This window comes from Galeopterus variegatus, unplaced genomic scaffold, assembly GCF_000696425.1.
Source record: "Galeopterus variegatus unplaced genomic scaffold, G_variegatus-3.0.2 Scaffold12095, whole genome shotgun sequence".
In the NCBI taxonomy this organism is placed as follows: Eukaryota; Metazoa; Chordata; class Mammalia; order Dermoptera; family Cynocephalidae; genus Galeopterus; species Galeopterus variegatus.
The window spans coordinates 1,760-21,938 of NW_007738206.1; the positions used below are offsets into that span (position 1 = coordinate 1,760).

At 33.8% G+C, this 20,179-nt stretch overlaps 1 protein-coding gene across 1 annotated transcript; it reads right to left on the minus strand.

The window, feature by feature from the left end:
- Nucleotides 1–5,217: 5,217 nt before the first annotated feature.
- LOC103610938 (roundabout homolog 2-like) lies at nucleotides 5,218–19,968 on the minus strand (the record flags this gene model as incomplete). Its single annotated transcript, XM_008594994.1, has 4 exons — nucleotides 19,830–19,968; nucleotides 19,033–19,190; nucleotides 16,178–16,298; nucleotides 5,218–5,356 (listed from the first exon to the last, which is right to left on the minus strand). Coding segments are annotated over exons 1-4 (557 nt in total), but the record flags the coding sequence as incomplete, so codon positions are not given.
- Nucleotides 19,969–20,179: the final 211 nt, after the last annotated feature.

Genomic DNA, 20,179 nt, shown 5'->3' on the forward strand with positions numbered 1-20,179 from the left:
AAAAAAAATAGAATTTTCATTTATACTCTTTATATTTCTGACTCAAGGATAAGTCCATTTTTCAGATGTCCCTTACAATGTTTTACATACATTGCTTTTCTCCCGTTCTTAGGTTTTTTCTCCGTTTTTCTAAAACCACTTTAATTGCCCACTCTCTGCCAGCCAACCTAATCAGCGTAGTTATTTATCAGGAGCCCAAATTACTGCATGTCCTTGAAGCACACACTATATGTGAGGAAGGCTGATCTCCTCAGCAGGGTAGCTGAGCACCTGTTCAGAATCTCTGCATCCCAGAAGCACATGCTCTAAACAATGGAGCTTCCAAACAATTAATACAAGAACATTTTCCAGGGCTAAATGGAATAAGCCTCTTTGTAAAAAAATGCTGCAAAGAAGGAATTATAAGTGGTCCTATTCAGTTTCTTTTCTTAAGGAATCATGTATTTCTGTGTATCTTACATTTAATGGACCTAAACTCTAAAAAGTCTCTCTTAAAATAGACTTTCACTTTAGAGAAAGAAATTTGCTGTTGAACTTAGGAAAATTGATAGAATTTTGCTCTATCCATTTATATCTTGAAACTCTTATTCTCTAGTCTCTTTTCAATTTTTATGAAATATTCATGAATTATATCCACTATGTGCAAGCCATCAACTGCATTTAGAATTTGCAGGCATACATAAGAATGTAAATGGCATATTTTATGTCTTTTTTTCTCTCTGACAAGCTATTATGAACATTCCTTTTTCTACTGTAGATCCTTATTGAGAAAGTTAGTGTCACTTTAGAGTTAGTTTAGAAAGTAAATAAAAATGGAATAGAAAAGATAGTGGAGCTAACTAATGGTGATATGCTGAAAATCACGAATGATGAAGGATGTTAAATCTCCTGTTTACTGTTCTTGAAAGATTGCTAATAATAAACCAAAACACAGACTCTGCTAACACGCCCAGATAGGGAATCATAGATTAATCACCATACTTCTTATCCAAATTCTGAGGGATTTTTTAATACTTTTCACCAATATTAGATTAAACAGAATACTATAGTATTGGTATATTTCAATTGTATTTTTATTTCTTTCTTTGGAAATTTTTTATATTTTGTTTCTTTGTGTTAATGCATGATATTTTTCATAGAGCTTCAGCTCATAACAAAATATACATGTATATTTTGGTATAACAAAATATACAGTATGCTTATGGTATGATGGAACATGGCAGAAAATGCAGCACTGTCTCATTTATAATACATACAGCTTCTATCACATAAAACACTTTGTGAAGATGTGTTGAAGGCACTTGATCATCAAAAGAGTACTAACATGCAAAAAAAAATGTTAAATTTGCCTAAGAACCCATGGAAGAAACTAAGGATACTTCAGTTTATTTTCTTTAATGTATTCAGTGTGTAAATACTTTCCTATGCTGCTGAATCTTGACATAAAATTAAAAAAGAAAAGAATCAATAACAGTAGATTTACCTAGCTTAATATGACTTATTTTTACAAACTAATAACAAGCAATATAAATAGAGTAGGCACTTAATAAATGTAGGTAAACCTGAAAATGCATTTTTGCTATTTAAATTCTGCTTTTAAAAAATTGTGCTTTTAAAAAACATAAACATTATAGACTATAAAATGCCCCTGCCCGTCTTGTTCCGCCTAATTACTTTATTTTCATATTAGCGTATAAAATTCTTGTCCCTGATAGACGGGTCAGTATTCATGTATTTGAACACATATGTATTGAGTCCTTTTAGAAAAAATATATACTTGGCACAGTCACCAAAAAAAGTAGTGTCTTTTTTTTTTTCTTCCTCAGATAATCACTTGTAAAATAGTAACATCTTCAGAAGATTCTGCAAGGAATTAACATTTGACAGTAGAGGCACTGGCCCATGGCTCACTTGGCAGAGTGTGGTGCTGATAAACCAAGGCCACAGGTTTGAATCCCTATATAGGGATGACTGGTTAGCTCACTTGGTAGAACGCCGGGCTGACAACACCAAGTCAAGGGTTAAGATCCCCTTACCGGACATCTTTAAAAAAAAAAAAAAAAAGAAGAAAGAAAGAAAGAAAAATTGACAGTAGCATGTATAAGGTAAAGCCTCCTTCTTATTTTGTCCCTTTTCATATGCAAGTATCCTTTAAATTTTGTCCTCCTTCTTATTTTGTCCCTTTTCATATGCAAGTATCCACATAAATAACTTTTCTCTGGTTGGGCATAAGGGTTACTGTTAGACCTGCTATGTTTCCTACCTCATCAAAACATTCATCTAGTTAAAAAATGTTTTTAATACAACTCACCAAGAGTGTAATTTCATTAAAGGTAGTTACTGAGAAAGGTCAGGAGCTAAATAAAGAAAGAGGCACATGGGCATTACTTAAACATCATTTTCATGGCAAGAGAAGAAATACTCCCTTAAATAATCTCTGGAAACTGAAAGGTTGGCACAGATACCTTCTTCTGTGTTGAAGGTTTAAATAGTTATCACAGCATTTCATAAATTTAAACTTGAACTGAAAAGCTTTTCTTGCCTCCAAAAGAAAAAAACAGTCACATATTACTTACATAGTAATTACAGGCTATGCAGCTGCCCTGCAAAGCTTTACTATAAATGTGTTAAGCATGAACCACTACACAAACCTTATTCAAATTTCACTTAATGTTAAGCCAAAGAAATGTCATCCTCCACACCAATTGCTTATACAAGAACAATGGCTATTTCCCTAATCTGAGACCTAAATAATGTAATAGAATCGATGTTGTTGATTTAGTCTATGGTTAGCTAAGAGTACTGTTATTCGTTCCCAAGTAAAGAGGTCTCTTTCCCCCTCATTATGCATAAGTGAAGCTTATGCTAATACATAAAAAAAATCCAAGAATGAATAAGCTTCTTTGAAATACCATTTAAAGATTGGGAATTCAAGAAAAAATGCATGGCTTCTATCATGATAAAAATACTGACCTAAATTTTTATATTGCACTGATCCTTGCTTTAAGCCTTTCTAACACAACAATTTAAAGCTTACACAGCACTTCCATTTGCTTAATACTTTAAAAATATTTAGCTGGTTATGCAAAGTACTGCAGTAGTATCATGCCAGTAATAGAAGAATAAAGAGACAAAAGCATTGAAAATGTTTTAAAGGAAGTTAGTGGAGATAAGATTTCTCAAAATTTCAACATTGTCTTTAGAGGCCTTGATATCATACACTGTAAAAGTTTAGTATTAATGCTGTTGTTTGATTTGCATGTATTGTTTAAACTTTGAAGCAAATGAATTTGGCAATATCTGGAGAAGAGTGCAGTAGCTACATTTGTCAGGTTTGGAGCTAACACCTACAATAAACTGGGAAAAATCAAACTAGTCGTGAATAAGTTTTATTTTATCATAATTCAAAAACATAGACAAGTTAAAATGCAACATATTCACACTAATTTCTATTTCTGAATCTTTTTCCAATTTGATCTTGTTTAATGTTTAAAAATTGACAGGATCCTAGTGCTCTGATGTGACTACCACATGTCCCCAGTACACTGTAATGAGAAGAACACTTCAGCTTTGTGGCATTCTTCCTAAAAACCCATGAGCCCAGTCTCATTATGAGAAAATGCTACACAGATCCTGGCTTGGGAGACATTCTATAATTTACCTGGCCAGTTCTTCTCTTCAAGATTTTCAAGGTCATAAAACTAGTAAACACTGAGAACCTGTCACAGACCAGAAGAGACTGAGGAAACACACTAAATGCAATAGCCTATGATACCCAACTAGATAAAAACCCTAGATTGGATCCTACAACAGAAATTAATTAATGAAAAACTGGTGAAATCCAAATAATGTCTAAACTTTATTTAATTATTATGTATCATCATTTTTTCATTAGTTGTGACAAATGTTTCATAGTCATGAAAGATGTTAACTATAGGGGAAACTGGGTGCAGGGTGCACAGGAACTCTCTATACTAACTCTGTAACTTTCCTGTGAATCCAAAATTATTTTAAAATTAAAGTTATTTTTTTTCCTTTAGTGAACAAGGCTATATACTCCCAATAACTGAAAATTAACCTTTGTCTACAATAGGATAACTTTTACTATATAATTAATCTCTTAATCTTGCATCAATATTTAAAATTATCCATTATGTGCTCTCAGATTTGAAGAAAGTTGTCAACTGTCCAGAGAAGATGGGCACTAACACAACTCAATTATGTAAACTCTCCTTGCTTTTTAACAGCTTCTCCCCTGAGAAGACATGAGGACCCTCACATTCACAAACCTCTCCAGACAATGACATTTCTTTAAAGCTAGATATCTAGCAGCAAAGTGACAAAAACAAAAAGCAAATAAACAAACAAAAATTAGAAAAAAAGCAGAATGCGCAATTTTATGCAGACAATAACTGTAGAAGGTGTGATGGCTGCAGTTTCAGTAGACAAGAATAGGAGGAAACCAAAACAAACCTTAAAGATAGAATTGTTCTTGTATAGGGAAAAAAAAAAAACACGTGAATGACTTATTTGACTCTAAAAAGCAAGGTCTTACAAAGGAAAATTTAAACAACAATAGAATTAAAATTATTCTTATCAAAGATGACAAGACCTGAGAGATTGGGTTTTAGAGTTTGGTGATAAGAATAAGGAAGAGAAGGAGGTAAGTGTCTCCATGAAGAGTTGGAAAGGGAAAAGTAACAGGAGCTCCCTGGTGGGAAATTTTCTATGTAGACAGTGATGTAACTACTTGCTGCCTTCTCAGTGTTGTGCTGGGTGTGATCTTTCTTTTACTCCACACCTTAAAATCAGCTACACTCAACAGCCTTTTGTCTGAGATGCTTTGGGCAATTTAGGTAGATGAAATCCAGTGTGGGGTGAAGCATCATGGAAAAAGGGCAGTTGTCGAAGGAGGCAAGTGGGATGGGTGGCCAAGAATTCAGCAAGAACAGAATGCCACACCTATAAGCACCATGAGACAGAAAGCACCTCAGGAATCCTTGTATTTGGGGATAATAGATGGCAGTAATGTGGAAATTCATTGAAAGAATGACATCAAGAGCCTAAAGTACTTTAATTTAGAAATAGCAGACACATGACTTGCATATGTAAAAATCCTATGTGTGAAAATAATACCGCAGCATACAGGAGTGTTGCATGGTGGAACTGTGGATGTCTTTTTCTTTTCTAATTATTTATTGGTTATGATATTCTTACCTTCCTCTTGGCAAATCTGCATCATCCTTTTTCCACCTCACAGTGGGTTGAGGATCTCCCTGGACCTGACAGCGAAATTCTACAGCTTCTTCCTCCAGCACCACCTGGTTAATTGGCCTCCTGAGAAATGTGGGTCGTTCTTGGGGGGGAAAAAAACACACAGTAAAATGAGATGAAATGTTGTTGATGTTTTAAATTATAAAACATCATGTTGGTAAATTATAAAAAAAAGCAAAGTAAATATTTTATTTATTTATTTTTAGTACATAGGTACCTAACTCTGTACCTTAACTATGTCTTCATAAGGCCTTATGAATTCAATATAATTAAATAAATTGAAATATTTTGGAACACAGGAATGAATAGCTATGGTTTGTACATAAAACCATACAGCCTTATGGAAAAAAATATTAAATTGATTTTTCAAGTGAGGTGGATCCTATCACAAAAAAATCAGAACACTGAATTCAACAGAAACAAGGAGATATTTTTTTAAAAATGATTAATCTATTATCATGGGTCAAAGTGGAAAAACTAAAAACTAGTGGAAAACATTAAAAAGGAAACAAATATTAATATTCCATTAAGAATGCTAAAAAATTGGGTGCTCTCATACATAAATGTTATGAATATTTTCACTTCATGTATGGCAAGTTGTCTACCTGATTTTTCTTTCTCTTAAATACAGAGACTGTCATTACTATTTATTCCAAACTGCTTACTGTCATACATAATTTTCTAAGGTCTCCAATAATCTTCTCCTAAGTGGTGAAAATATTTACCCATTTTTAGTTAACTTTTATGTTTTTTTATTTCTTCAGTATTCTGCTTTGGTGTTTCTGTCCTTTATTTTTGTTGTTGTTAATCTGTATGTGGCACTATTAAATTTTATTCCAGCATTCCTTTACATATAGCAAGAAGAAAATAAATCCCTATCCATAAGAATATTACCACCTAAGAGAAACATAAAACCAAAAGTAGTTGTATATATCTCTAAACACCTCCATTCCTTGTCCAGTTTCCTCCCTTTCTGGTAAAGGTCTGACACTGGAAAAATTACCACTTAAATTTTATTAGTACATATCTCCAAGTCATAGGCAGGTGCAATATTGCTACTTATTGAAGTAGAAAGAAAACTAAGTCAAGGAAAAGAAATATGAGCTCCATAGGGAGTTGACACAATTTATCTGGCCATCTGGCTATATTTAGCCACTTAGGACTTTAGTTTCGAACCTTCCAATTTAGAATTTTGAATACAGTGGCACAAAAACTGAAACGTATTCAGCAGGAAACCTTCAAAGAAAATAAATCATTTGAACTAATGTATGTTAAGACTACAGACAGAGTATATAATTTTATTGACTAAATCAAAATTCATATTTATAAAACAAATGTGTTAGTTGCAAAAGAAATATTTTTACTGCTGTAAAACCAGTCATCAGAAGGAAGACAACTGTATCTCTTCACAGAGAATTTGACAGTAAGGATCATAGTTTTCTTCAAAACACAGATGTGCATATGCTCGCATACCTGTACTCTGAAACTTCAAAATCCCAATCCATAAAATATGGCAAAAAGGATTTTATCATGAAAAGGTTTTTTTTAATGCAGAATTTACAAACAACACATAAAAACTAGAGAAAAACATGATTGCATCTAAAGACTTTCGGTAGTCAGAATTACTCAGCTTCCAAGTGTGCCCCCTAGACAACAGAACAAATCTTCATGTTGGATGGAATGATTTCGTGTTATCCTTTTGAACTCTGGACACTATGTTCCCCAAATAGCTATTTTAGGGATGGCATTGTTGATACTATGTAGTTTCTGGCAATAAACAGGCAATAGCATTAGTATATCCTAAGAGTGCTCCAAATATTAACAGTAAAAATGAGTCATTTGCTTATGAAAGCAGGACTGACTTTTTCTGTTTTATCTATCACATGGGGCTATTCATCTAATTCATCTAAAAGGTGCATTAACCAAATGTTAAAGAGGGCTAAGCCACTATTGATATCACTTGAGATTGAAAAATGATTTTTCAGGAAGAGACCCTTTCTGCCCACTCTGATTTTAACATGAGCCCGGCATGCTGATGAAAGAGAAAGAGAAGCATTTCTGTCTTCCACTCATTCATTCAGCACATGTTCATACAGCCTCTCCTACGCCTGGCTTCGATCTTGGTGGCTAGTGAATAGCCAGCAGCTTCGTTACATCGGAAAAGTGGTGGGAGGCGAAGCTAGCATGAAGGGCCTTGTACCCGTGTCCAGGAAAGTCAGCTCTGCCTTGAGGGTGATGGAGAGCTGTTGAAGGATTTTAAGCAAGATAGCAGCATTTTTAATAAGCATATGAAAAAGATCATGTTGGCAGAGCAGTGAAAGATGAATTAGAAGAGAAATATGAAGCAGTGAATTAGGTCAAAGGTTTACGGTAAGAAATTATTTCAGTTTAAACTGACACAGTGGTTCTGGGGATATGGAAAAGCGGACAGAGAGATGAAAACTGGGTGATCCATTGAATGTGGAGGGTGAAAAACAAAAGTCTAGAAAGAATCTCAACTTTCCATTTAGTGAATTGGAACATATCGACAGGTACAATGTGGATATAGGGTGTGTATGTGTATGTGTGAGATCCTTTCATTGCAGAAATGGCAGGTAAGAGAAAAGTGATCCTTTTATGTGTAAGCCATTGCTAGTCACATTTCTTTTACTTGAATCGAAATAAATTCTGAATTAATAAGATAAAGGAGGCTATTTATATAATAGTAGGGGAAAGAAAAATATGATCATATCTGTAGATATAGCTCTTGGATCTAAAAAATATAAATAAAGAAGGAATCAAAAGAAACTTCTTAAGCATAATGAAGATATTTGGTCAGAAATTAAATGCCAAAATTATTTTAAAAGGTAAAATACTGAAGTCATGCCCATTGAAGTCAGGAAGAAGATGGACATGCCAACATCAGTAATCAGCAAGAAAAAGAGAGTATTGAAGAAGAACCAAAATAACCATTACTTGCAGACTCTCTGCAATACATAACAATACAGAACAATGACTTTGATAATTGATAGTTGCAACAAAAATAAGAAATACATAGGGTCATTGAAGCAATGCTGGCGGTATTGGAAATGAGGGATTTTAGGATAAACTGTGGCAAATTCATACATTAAAAAACGATTAAGTCATCAGACTATTAAAGCTACCCATCTATATAATGTGTAAACTTTTCATGACATTATGCTGAGTATAAAATAAATTGCAAAACAATATGTGAGACTAATTTCATTAAGATATTCATGTATATTTTCTGGCAAAGTTTTTGTATGCCTCCCTTAACATGCTACCAGTCACAAAATCGCAACATACAATTAATCTGAAGGACAAACTTTACATTAGGCGTGTCACAAAATTAAGTTGTCTTTTTCTCCAAAGGACACCATCAGGATCCTTAAAGATTTTTTGGTTATCATACATGTTCTAAACCCCATTGTTTTATATGGAGACATGTGGAAGCACCTGATTTCTAATTTCAAGAAGAAGCAAGATGTAGGATCCCCCGCTGTTGTTCTGATGAGCTCAGCAGGAGTGGAGAACTTCACAATGAACCTTCTCTCATTCCTTCTGCCCTCAAGCAGAGTCTAGTTGCTTAGCAACTGGATAACCACAGGAGAGCTTGTGGTATAATTTTTGGAACCCTGACATTGGCTCATGGTGGAAAATGTAATTCAACTAATAGAAAAAACCAGATGTAAAGAATAACCAATATGAGAGTCACTTGCATACCCATGACACATCAAGATGGGTTATATACCTGGATATCTTAGGTTGTGCCATCCAACAAAGTAACTTTAGAATTTACTGATATATTGAAGTTTGGTCACAAATTTTAAAGGATTATTCTAAGAATTTCCATAGCACCCTTTCTAGCAATTATCTCTAAATTGTACTATTCATTATTTCAACTGTTTTCTTTTTATCATACTAAACACCTGCTTTGCAATTTTCATAACTGCCTACAGAAAAAATTATGTTAAAAATTATAACTTTGACTAAAATTAATTTAAATAGAAGAAAAATTTTTTGTAAGAATTGTTTTCCATTTTCCTTAACCAGAGTTCTTTCCTAGAAAAGCTGAAAACAGAAACATGAGTATTAAAGACCAAAGAAGTTGTACAAGCCAAAAATGTATTTTTAAATGCTTTGCATTTATAGTGGCTACTGTTATCATAAGCCAAACACAAAGGCGAGCCCTTTACAGACACAAATTACAAAAATTACAAGAGAGTGTGTTTGGTATCCCCTTTTGTCTCAAAATCATCTGAAAAGAAATGGAAAGTTGGTGGGATTAGAAAGTAAATTGAAAATAGAACCATCCAGTAAGTTGGTAAGATGATCACATTCAAAACCCATTAATGCTCCTTAGAGTTTGTACCCATGAAGTTCTATACAGTTAAAATGAATATGTATGAAAATCTTGAACTATTGAACAAGCAAACAATTTCAAGGCACATCAAAATAAGGTCACCAATTTTTCCATATTATCACATTTGTCTGACCGCATATTGAAAAACGGGGAGAAATCTCAAGGGTTGTTTGCTGACTGCTTATCAATTAGATTAGAGGCCTTCTGAATGAGCTGATCTCTAATTATATAACTGTGGAGTGATCAGAGGCAATGTCTTTGCCAATGCAATTAACATTTTTTTTATGTGAGATTAACTGGATTTGAATCACCTGCATAACGTGCTTACAAGGTTAATCTCTCTTGAGACAACTGTTGTTTGCCAGTGTGTTACTCTGTAAAGTACAGCTCTCAAGTAGTCATGTCAATATAGTTCCAAATTTGCATTATGGAAAACCCAACTTCATATGTGGCTATAATAAAATCAAATGCCAAGTACCATTGTAGTTATGTCAATAATATTCAGAAAGCAAAATATTCAATTTAATACAAAATAGCATAAATCTGAAATACTGTTGCATAATATCCCTTAAGTTTCTTATTTACATGCTACAATGAAAGAAATTAGGTGTTTGGTGAACAAATTTCTCTTTTCAACTGTATTCAGTCATGAACAGCTATAGGACTGTCAATGGCTATGCTATGACAGCTATTTTTAGGATGACCTTCACAATTTTAGAATAAACTTTGTTTGACATTATAAAGGTAGTGTTGTGGCAATAATTACATAGGTAGAGTCCTTTAGGTCCAGTAAGACCAAAGCTATGCAATAAAAGGACATTAGTGCTAACCACTGCTTGTAAACCTTAACTTGACTTCAGCTGCCCCAGAAAGACCTGCCACACTGTAGTGTCTATTAAATGAGGAAGTCAGATGGCTAGCCCTTTTATTTAACTGGGCATGTATGAGGAAAGTGTGGGTTTGATAGGCAGTGAATGTGAATTATTGTGCCCTTCCAAGAAATAATGATAATGATCAAACCACCAGAATGTGATTAAATAATTCCTGACTGCAATAATTTATTTGCACCAAAAATTTTCTTTGTCTGAGAAAATCCATCCTATAAAGCAAAGACAAACATAGGTAAATGTTCTCAAAGGAATAGAAATGCCTCTCACCATTTTTAGAGCTAGTTTTATGTTATTACCGATATGAAAATCATATCATGACATGATAAGAAAATCCAGCTGAGAACAGGAGCCCTGTCTATGCAACTCACCACTATGTTTAAGCATTTAAACAGGGTTTGGCACATAGTTGCTGCTGAAGAAATAGACTAAAAAAAAACCTATATTGTGCCTAACAATTATCTTGATTTTAATAACACTTTATGTTTTGAGTTCTTAAATAAAGTCCAGCTGAGAGCAGGAGCCCTGTCTATGCAACTCACCACTATGTTTAAGCATTTAAACAGGGTTTGGCACATAGTTGCTGCGGAAGAAATAGACTAAAAAAAAAAACCAATATTGTGCCTAACAATTATCTTGATTTTAATAACACTTTATGTTTTGAGTTCTTAAATAAAGCCACAGGTTAGTAGATATTTCCTGAAGTTTGCTTCTGAGACATCTTCCCTCACAGCTTTATCTCTGGATATCTCAACTACTCTTAGGCCATCAGTATTATCTTTCATCCAATGACTGAAAATCAGCATCACCATCCTGAATCTCTGTCCTCATCTCCTAAAAAATGTTTAGTTCCCAATCTGAACATCCTCCACTGAAAATCATCAGCTGGCACATACTTTCCAATCGTCTTCTCAGTGAACAGCAATTAAATATGAATGAACAACAATAGATCACATACCATTTGAAGAAAATTTCCAGTGGAAAAAAATAAAGAACAATGCAGGGAGGAGGAAGGAAAAAGGAAATAAAGGCAGAGAAGCACCACAGAAATATTTACTTAAAAAAACACAGTGTTTAAAAAACTCTGTGATACAAGAGAATTTATAATAACATCTATGAAAAAAGAACAGGACACTATAAGTAAAAATTAGAGACAAAAAAACACCTAGAAGTTTTAACATCTAATTAAGAAAAACATCTTCGACAGAAATGGAATAGAGAAAATAGAAAATTTCATTAAATTGTTCGGTCAAGAGTTTCCATATTAAGATTGCTCAGCAAGAGTATGCCAGGAAAAGAAAAATGTGCCAAACCAAGACATGGTATTGAAACATTTCAGAACACTTGGGATAAAGAGATAATACCGAAACTTTGGAAAGAGAAAAAAACAAAACAAAACAAAAACTCACATAGAAAGATACAGGAATCAGACTCACACTAGACTTCTTAAGAGCAACACAGGAAGTTAAATGATATTGCAGTGACAACTTCAATATTCTGAGCAAAAATATTTTTAAAATTAGAATTCTATAACTAAAATAGAATTGTAAACTAGAATTCTAAGTACACTTTGAATAGAATGAAGGCACTATGGTTTGGGATGTACTCTAGGCTCTAAACAGAAGGCAGAAGAGAAACACTTCTGAATAGTGGGGTTAACTAAGAAAGAAACAAATACCAGATGCAGGAAAGAGGGGATCCAGCATGGGAGAAAAGGAAAACAAAATCAGGATGAAGTTTCTGGAGCAGACCTAAACAACATCTAGCTCAGTCAGATTGGGCAGGAGGTCTGAGGCCTCCAGAAAGCTGTGTAGTGAGCAGGTGACTTAACTGCTAAATTGTGAAAAATAGAATTTAGAAGATTAAAAAAATTATGTTAGAGATTTCAAGAATTCATGCCAGGTGTAGACAAACATAAGTAAATGGTATAGTGTCAGAAAAGAAATGCAATCATAGTAGTATAACACTTAGCTTGCAGTCGATAATATTCAGTTACAATAACTCAATTCTGAAAATTAATATAAACAATGTTTCTGAAGTTAGTACATCAGAAGGAGAAAAAGAAGAGAAAGGGAAGGTGAGAAAGTGGGAAGGGGATATAAGTGGACCAAATCATTGTCTTCTAAATTAGTAAGTAAAATAAGGTATAAAATTGATACATTTAAAGTAGCAGAAGAAGCACTTATTCAAAAATATGGAAATAAATCCCACAAGACAAAGATAAAACAGACTTGCAGGGCAGGAATATTCAAAGACGAGAAATATGTGTGTGTGTGTTGGAGGAGGTGTGGGGCAAAATATTTATGCATGTCATTGTAAGTTTTGTAATACTTATGTATTAGAAATGTTACACATAAAATATGTTTTCATGTGTCACTTTGACAAAAAAAGTATCCTTTTTAAAAATCATTTGAAAAAATACATTATTTTTGGTTATTTTTTAAAAAATAGTTCAATTTTGGATGGCAGATATTCAAAATCTACCCATAATTAGAAATTTAATTATGTACTTCAACTCTAGTTTCTCTGCCTTTAGGATCTTTCGAACTTAACATATGTAAACTACTAGGGGGTGTTCTTTATGAAAGTACCTACACTGTGCCATGGATTTAAGTGTCATTTTAGACTATGATACCTACTTCCAATTTTTAGATTTGATACTTCCCATTTAACTAGGATGTTATTTCATAGCCAGATATTTCCAAAGGATGAACATAAGAAATAATTCATAGAGAATGGTAAAGTAACTTTTTGAAAATTACATAACAGGATTGGCCAGTTTGCTCAGTTGGTTAGAGCACAGCTGGAACTGGCCAGCCACCAAAAAAAAAAAAAAAAAAAAAAAATTAGGTTACATTGATCATGTTTTTGTCAAAAGGGAACACTTGAAAATAACAGGATTGGCCAGTTTGCTCAGTTGGTTAGAGCACAGCTGGAACTGGCCAGCCACCAAAAAAAAAAAAAAAAGAAAGAAAATTAGGTTACATTGATCATGTCTTTGTCAAAAGGGTACACTTGAAAATATAAGTTGAATTTTCAAACTTCAAAACTTCAAATCCCAATCTCACTTACTAATGAATCAAAAACTTGAAAAATGAAGAAAATTCTTTTTTTCCAGCAATATGTCTCAGAAAATAGATAGCTACTATGTTGAAAAAGAATCTTTATTTCTTTTATTTTTTTTTCTTGACATATATAAGTGAATTATATATCTTATACAACTAAATATCATCAACTGCATTTTCTGTATAACATATCTTAAAAGATTGAGTTGCAAAGAACATTCAAAAACCTTCTATAGCTACAGAGTGGTTCTAAGTAACCAGATTTTTTAAAGGGGAATTGTTGCTATATGAAAATAAAATTGATGGGGGTGGAGTTTAAAATGTAACCAATTTTACTTTTATAAACATTAGGTCAGAAATGATAATATCTAGCAATGATGAAATATAAAGAGGTTTATTAGACAACATGTACTGGATGTAACAGCACCAAAATAAAATAAAGGCCTCACCACAAATAGCATACTGTTTATTTTATTTTCTCTAAGAGTAGGGAGAGGATCAAGTTTCAAAAAGGGTCTCTCATGCTATGCTTGTCACATCCTTGATTTGGACAATCACTTCTGTTTTACTGTTTTTCTACTGGGTTTGGATGTTGCTTTCTTATCAATAATGGAATTTTAGTTTTTCCCTCAACATAAGATTGTACATATAATCCCGCAGGTCACTTCTGACTAGTTTACACCATCAGATAAATATTTCTCAGCTCCTTAAATCAATTCTTCCAGGGGAAGTGCTTCTAGACAAATTCAATCTCTTTGGTTGATATTTTTGAAATAATTTCAAACTTTCTACATAACTCTTGACACGCTTAGGGATCTCCTGTAGTTATTCTAATGTCTTTAGGAAAAGGAGGGTAAATATTTAATTACAAGGTCACATCACTGGTAAGTCTAATTGACATTTAAACCTTTTCAATTTCCTTCTGAAGGCAGCCTATACTGCTGTAATGCCACATTTTCTATTCCAAAGCTGTGGTAGTTACAGAGAAATAGCAATGAGTGTTTCTTTAAATAGAAGAGCTGTACTTGTGGGCTTTCAATGCTAATGTTCAGTGACCACTAATTTCGTATCCTACTAGGCAAAACTGTATTTTATTCATTACAGAGTGGAGCACATTTTGAGACTCTTAAAGATGACTGCATGAAATTTAGGGGCAAACTGATACTTGTCTGAGCTCTGCAGGATAAAAATTTACATGCACACTTTGAGCAATTTTATTTTTGCTATTCAATTCCTTTAACGAATGATGGGATTTCTCCTGGCTTTGTCATTTGGGACTTCAAGCTGCTTAGTATCCACAGGGAGTATTACCAGAGATTACTCGGTACTCAGAGTGATTGAAAAGAGAGGCCTGCACTCTGGTACATATTCATAAAGCACAACCCTTACTCTTGAAATGTAATGGAAATCATAAGACAGCTCTTTCCATCGTGGTGCTCTTATTACACTATGGATGGCAGCTCCCAAACTGCAAAAGAGGCTTCTTTAGAAACCTAGGCAGGACTTTGGTGCTACCCTTGGGCATGTCCTGGGGTAATGACCAAAAATAGGGATCTTATCATAGCATGCATAGAAACACAAGATTATTTTACTGGCACAGAGAAGTAATTTAAAAATCACAGTGATCTCTTGTACCTTAAAAAAATAAAATAGTATCTGCAATAGTGAAATATATTATTAAGATTCACACAAACACACATGCATATATATACACACATGCATATATATGTAGGTGTGTGTATCTATATATATATGAATCTATATTTACATACAGATACTTGAATAGGACTTCAATGTATTCTAAACAAATGTTTCATTTTCCAGTATTTGTAAGATCTTTCTTTTTCCCAATTTTCTGTCACGTTATTTCTCTCTCAATTTGCTACAGTTGTCCCATAGTATTTTACTAATTTTGTTTACTTGGCCATCTTCATTGTCCTCAATTTTTTCCTTCCTAATGCTTTTGCCACCATTTCTGAGGTACAAATCTAATCAGTTTTTATCCTATTAATTAAATTTCTCCTGCTAAAGAGTTCCTTGTTTTTTAAAGTTAAAGGAGCATGAATATCATAACACCATAGTTTATTTATGAGTCTTTTTTTTCTAATTTTGATTTTATATGTGTGTGTGAATAGATAGTATTTTTGTCATGAGCTAAAACTATAAATACCTCAATTAAAAATTTTTTAAAGTAGAGATCAAGCATTTTTGTGCTGCCCTCTCTTTTAAAATCCTTACCTTGTGCTGACATATAATAGATACCTGATAAATGCATCATAGTGGAATGAGTGATAAACTTTAGACAGATGTAATACCTCAAACAGACTTTGAGAAAGAGCATTTTTTTTTTACATTTCGATGGAAGGCAAAATATGAATAAAGTAGGTGAATTAATATTTGAATTTTATTTTCACATCAAAGATTTCAACCATAAGACAAAAAATAAGACAATTCTAAGCTGTCACTACTTATCAGAATTCATGAGTAACCATCCATATATGGCCTGGCTTTTAGTATTAATAAGAATATTAAAAAGCAAAAGAAAAGTAGATATGAAAAGCAATTTATAATTTAAAAGAGGGTTTTACCGAAGACAGTCAGCTCTGCTGGATCACTGTCCCTTTCTCCCACCATATTGGTGCCAACACAGGTGTACATCCCTGCATCGCTTTTCCTGGTATTGGAGATCATCAGTTTTCCACCACGGATCTGTTCAAGTTGAGAGAGAGAGAGAAAGAGAGAGAGAGAGATAGGAAGGAGGGAAGGAAAAGGAGGTATGGAAGGAAGGAAGGAAGGAAGGAAGGAAGGAAGGAAGGAAGGAAGGAAGGAAGGAAGGGAGGGAGGGAGGGAGGGAGGGAAATGTTATTAATAAATAATTTAGAATATTTAAGTGTATTTTCTTTCCAAAAGAAAATAGCTAAGTATCTAAGACAAAACTCCCATTATTTTGGCATCTGCATGTGTGCTTTCTTTTCTTAAATTCACCCTCACAATTAGTTTCCATATTCCTTTCCTAGGCATACCTCTTTAGGGCAGCCTTCTTCTCTCTTGCCTGGTCCTATTACAAGTTCTGTGACTATCCCCACTACATGTATCCCAGTGGTTTGTCCTCACATTGAGATTCTGTTGAATGAATTGCTATCGCCATTTGTCATCAGAAAGGAAGACAAGATATCTGCTTTGGATAATATAATGAAATCCGGCTGATTCAGAGGTATTTATTGAGTACCTGTGTGAGGTGGGCAGTGTTCTGGGCACTTGGGTTACAGCAGAAACTCAAATAGTGAAAATCTTTGCTTTCCTAGAGCTTACATTTCAATTGTTAGTATTAAACATCTTTTTCGCATCTTAATAGCATTTAAAAGATCATTTTTGTTGAGAAGAGCAGATTGGATAAAAACAAGTAAAATTTATAAAATGATGAGTATTAGTTGGTACAAATCATTGCCATCTATTAGATGTTCCCTAAATATATTTTAAATGAGAAGTACTTGTTGACTGAATAAACAAATGCAATATTAAAATGTCTATTTTCTAAAAGAGAACATTAAAGCAGAGGTTAGCTTTCAATAAGTGTATTATCTCTCATAGCTTCTTTTCCAGTTTATTTTTTTGTTTTTATTTTTGTTTTTGTATTGATCTAATTCAAGAATTTTAACTTTACAATGATTGACTGTTCTTAAAGAGATATGAGATAAGAGCATGCTGGTTTTCTCCATGATTTTTTTAATTTTATAGGTAAACAAAACTTACGTAGGTTTGTTTTCAACAGAGATGTTTCAAGTTCTAAAACATGTCATGTCATAGTCAGAGATTTTCACCTTTTTTTATGGGGGAGAAAAAGACCATCAATCTTTTCTTAATTATATCCCAGTAGAGCATGACGGTAGATTATAAAAATGGCCACGGAGGCTATTTTCTCCCCTTGAAATTGAGCTTTGCAGTATGGCCAGTGGAACTGCAGCAAACGTTTCAGCAGAAGTAAGGTGCTTGCACATTGGGACTTGGCTTCTCTTGGTGCAGTTGGAACCCTGAGACAAAATGGGAGCCAGCCCAAGCTAGCCTGATGGAAAATTAGAGGTCATGAGGAGGAGAATGAAGTTGCCTAGCTGAGAATCAGACATTTGCCAGACATGTGAGTAAGGTCATCCTAGATCATCCAACTGCCAGCACACCTCTGAACAGGCCACAGAAGGATGAAAAAATCTAGCAGAAATCAGCCAAACTGGCTGAGAGCAGAAGTATCAACTTATCCACAGAATCAGGGACTAAATAAAATGGTTATTATGAGCCGCTGTAATCTGGGGTGATTCGTCACAAAGCAAAAGCTAAATTCTACAAACATGAACTAGAATCCTTTGAATATTGATTTAACTCCATCACTAGGAGCACATTTTCACAAGTTTTGTACCCAAGCACGTACCACTGAGGACCAAATTCTCTTTGGTTCTCACAAGGTCCTCACACAGTTAACAGTCAAGCCAGAAACATGAATATATGTTCTGATCTCTTACATGGCCTATTCGGTTCCGTGTTATACTGTACTCACAATGTGCACATAAGAAAAATCCTCTTTTATAATAAATATATTTTTAAAGATAATAGACTCCCAGATTATACACACTTTTGATTAAAATGGCATATTTGTTCAGTGAAATGAGACATTAGCTTAAATAAAACATATTCATTATTAGTTATTGTACCGAATATTAAAATTATACTACTAAATATATATTATATACCTTTATATATAATATAATATAATAGGCATTATATTCTATCATAAATAGGCATTACGTACTATTTCAGTGAATTAGTTCTCACTTACAAACTTCACATACAAATATTGAGTGGATCCTCTGAAAAAATAAAATGAGTGCATGCCATCATCCTTTCTACTTCTTTACCAGTTTCTGGGTGCTTCATTCTGAATCTTAATCAACTGATGAAATGGGTCGTCAATTTCCTTTGAAAATAAAGTATTTTTCTACATGATCTAACCTGCAGAATCAGTCAGTCATTTTTGTTTTGATTTTACTTCGTATCAGTTAAATTTGCTTCACCATCTTAAATTATTTCCTCTTAAAACTTTGGAAATAGTGTAAAATGAGACTTTTGTAGTTAATATGGTTTATGGCTATCACTTCACACTTTAACATGCACGTGCTACATGTGTTCAGAGATCTGAAAAAGAGCTATGACATCAATATCCTATTGCAAAGATACATTTACCTATTCAGATTTGTAAAATTATTAATATATCATATATACTTGAGATCTATATAATTTTTGTCTCTTTGAAGGCTCATCCCAAAGTTTATTACATGATAAATGACAATTGGCATTCACATATAGTTTTATTAACAACAAATTAAGAATAAAATATATCCATTTTAAGATTTGGAATGTAATCTCTTTAGGTCAGGATTTTAATTTAACTCACACTTATTCTTTCTTCCTTGTCATCGATTCGAACTTTGTCTTTTTTCCAGTAGATGGTGGGTTCTGGGTGTCCCCGGGGAGGTTGGCACTCCAGGATTGCAGGCTCTCCAGCTGCCACTACAACATCTGTGGGGTTTTGCCGGAAGTCATCTCGTAACACTGAAGAAAAATAATTATAGTAAAAGAAAACTCAATCACAATAACTTCAGCTTTCTGTTGCAAAAGGTAATTTCAAGTCTTGCTGACTTCATTCTACTAGAAACTGTGTGGAAATTTACTGAGAACACAGCCATGCCCATCTTAACATATTCTAGTGCCAACCTAAAGGCTCACCATAGGGGAACAGCTAACTCATATGATCATGCACTTTTGCTCAAAAATTTGATTTAAAAAATGAGATAAGTCTAAGGAAAATAAGATGAAAAATATCCATAACATAGTTTTGAGATATATTAAAAATAACTGTATTTTGTGTAGAGCTCTTTGTGTAATATGATTGTACTTTCTATAAAGAAAAAGCACATCTCTATATATACATAAATATGTTAAAATAAATGTTAAAGTTATACTAAAACTTGAAACAAGTTACATGCAGGTAATTGTGAGCATGTATGCATGGCAGTCTATGGGGGGATATGGGGTGAGAATTCTTTGAGAAAGTCCTTTTTCATGACATGAATATGGCCAAGATCCACACTGTTTTCATCACACTGCAGAAGACAGACTGATTGTTCACCCTTGCAATGCACTAGCACCCACATACACAGGGCTACATTTTCATTCTCTCTGCATCTCCACCTGCCGAGCGACATCTGGGCGGCGTGACATTCGGAGCAGAGATATCCCTTATAGCAGTTTTGCTAGTCTGAGTTTCCCCTCCTTTCATTAAGGAGAACAGCAGGTTGGACCTCTGTTGTAACCACCCAAAATCTGGCATGCCTGGCTCTCCAAATGTCACCTGTCTATCTGCATGTGCTTTTCTGCTGCTGGCAAGATGAAAATCCTGGAAAAGTGACTTGGCCCTATCAGACTGCAGGATGCTGGACTTATTTGATAAATAAAGGTTATGTCTATTTCAGGTTAAATATTCAAAAAGTAGTGAGACCAACTAATATATCGTATACCTCAACTGCCTCTGCTTTTTCTAA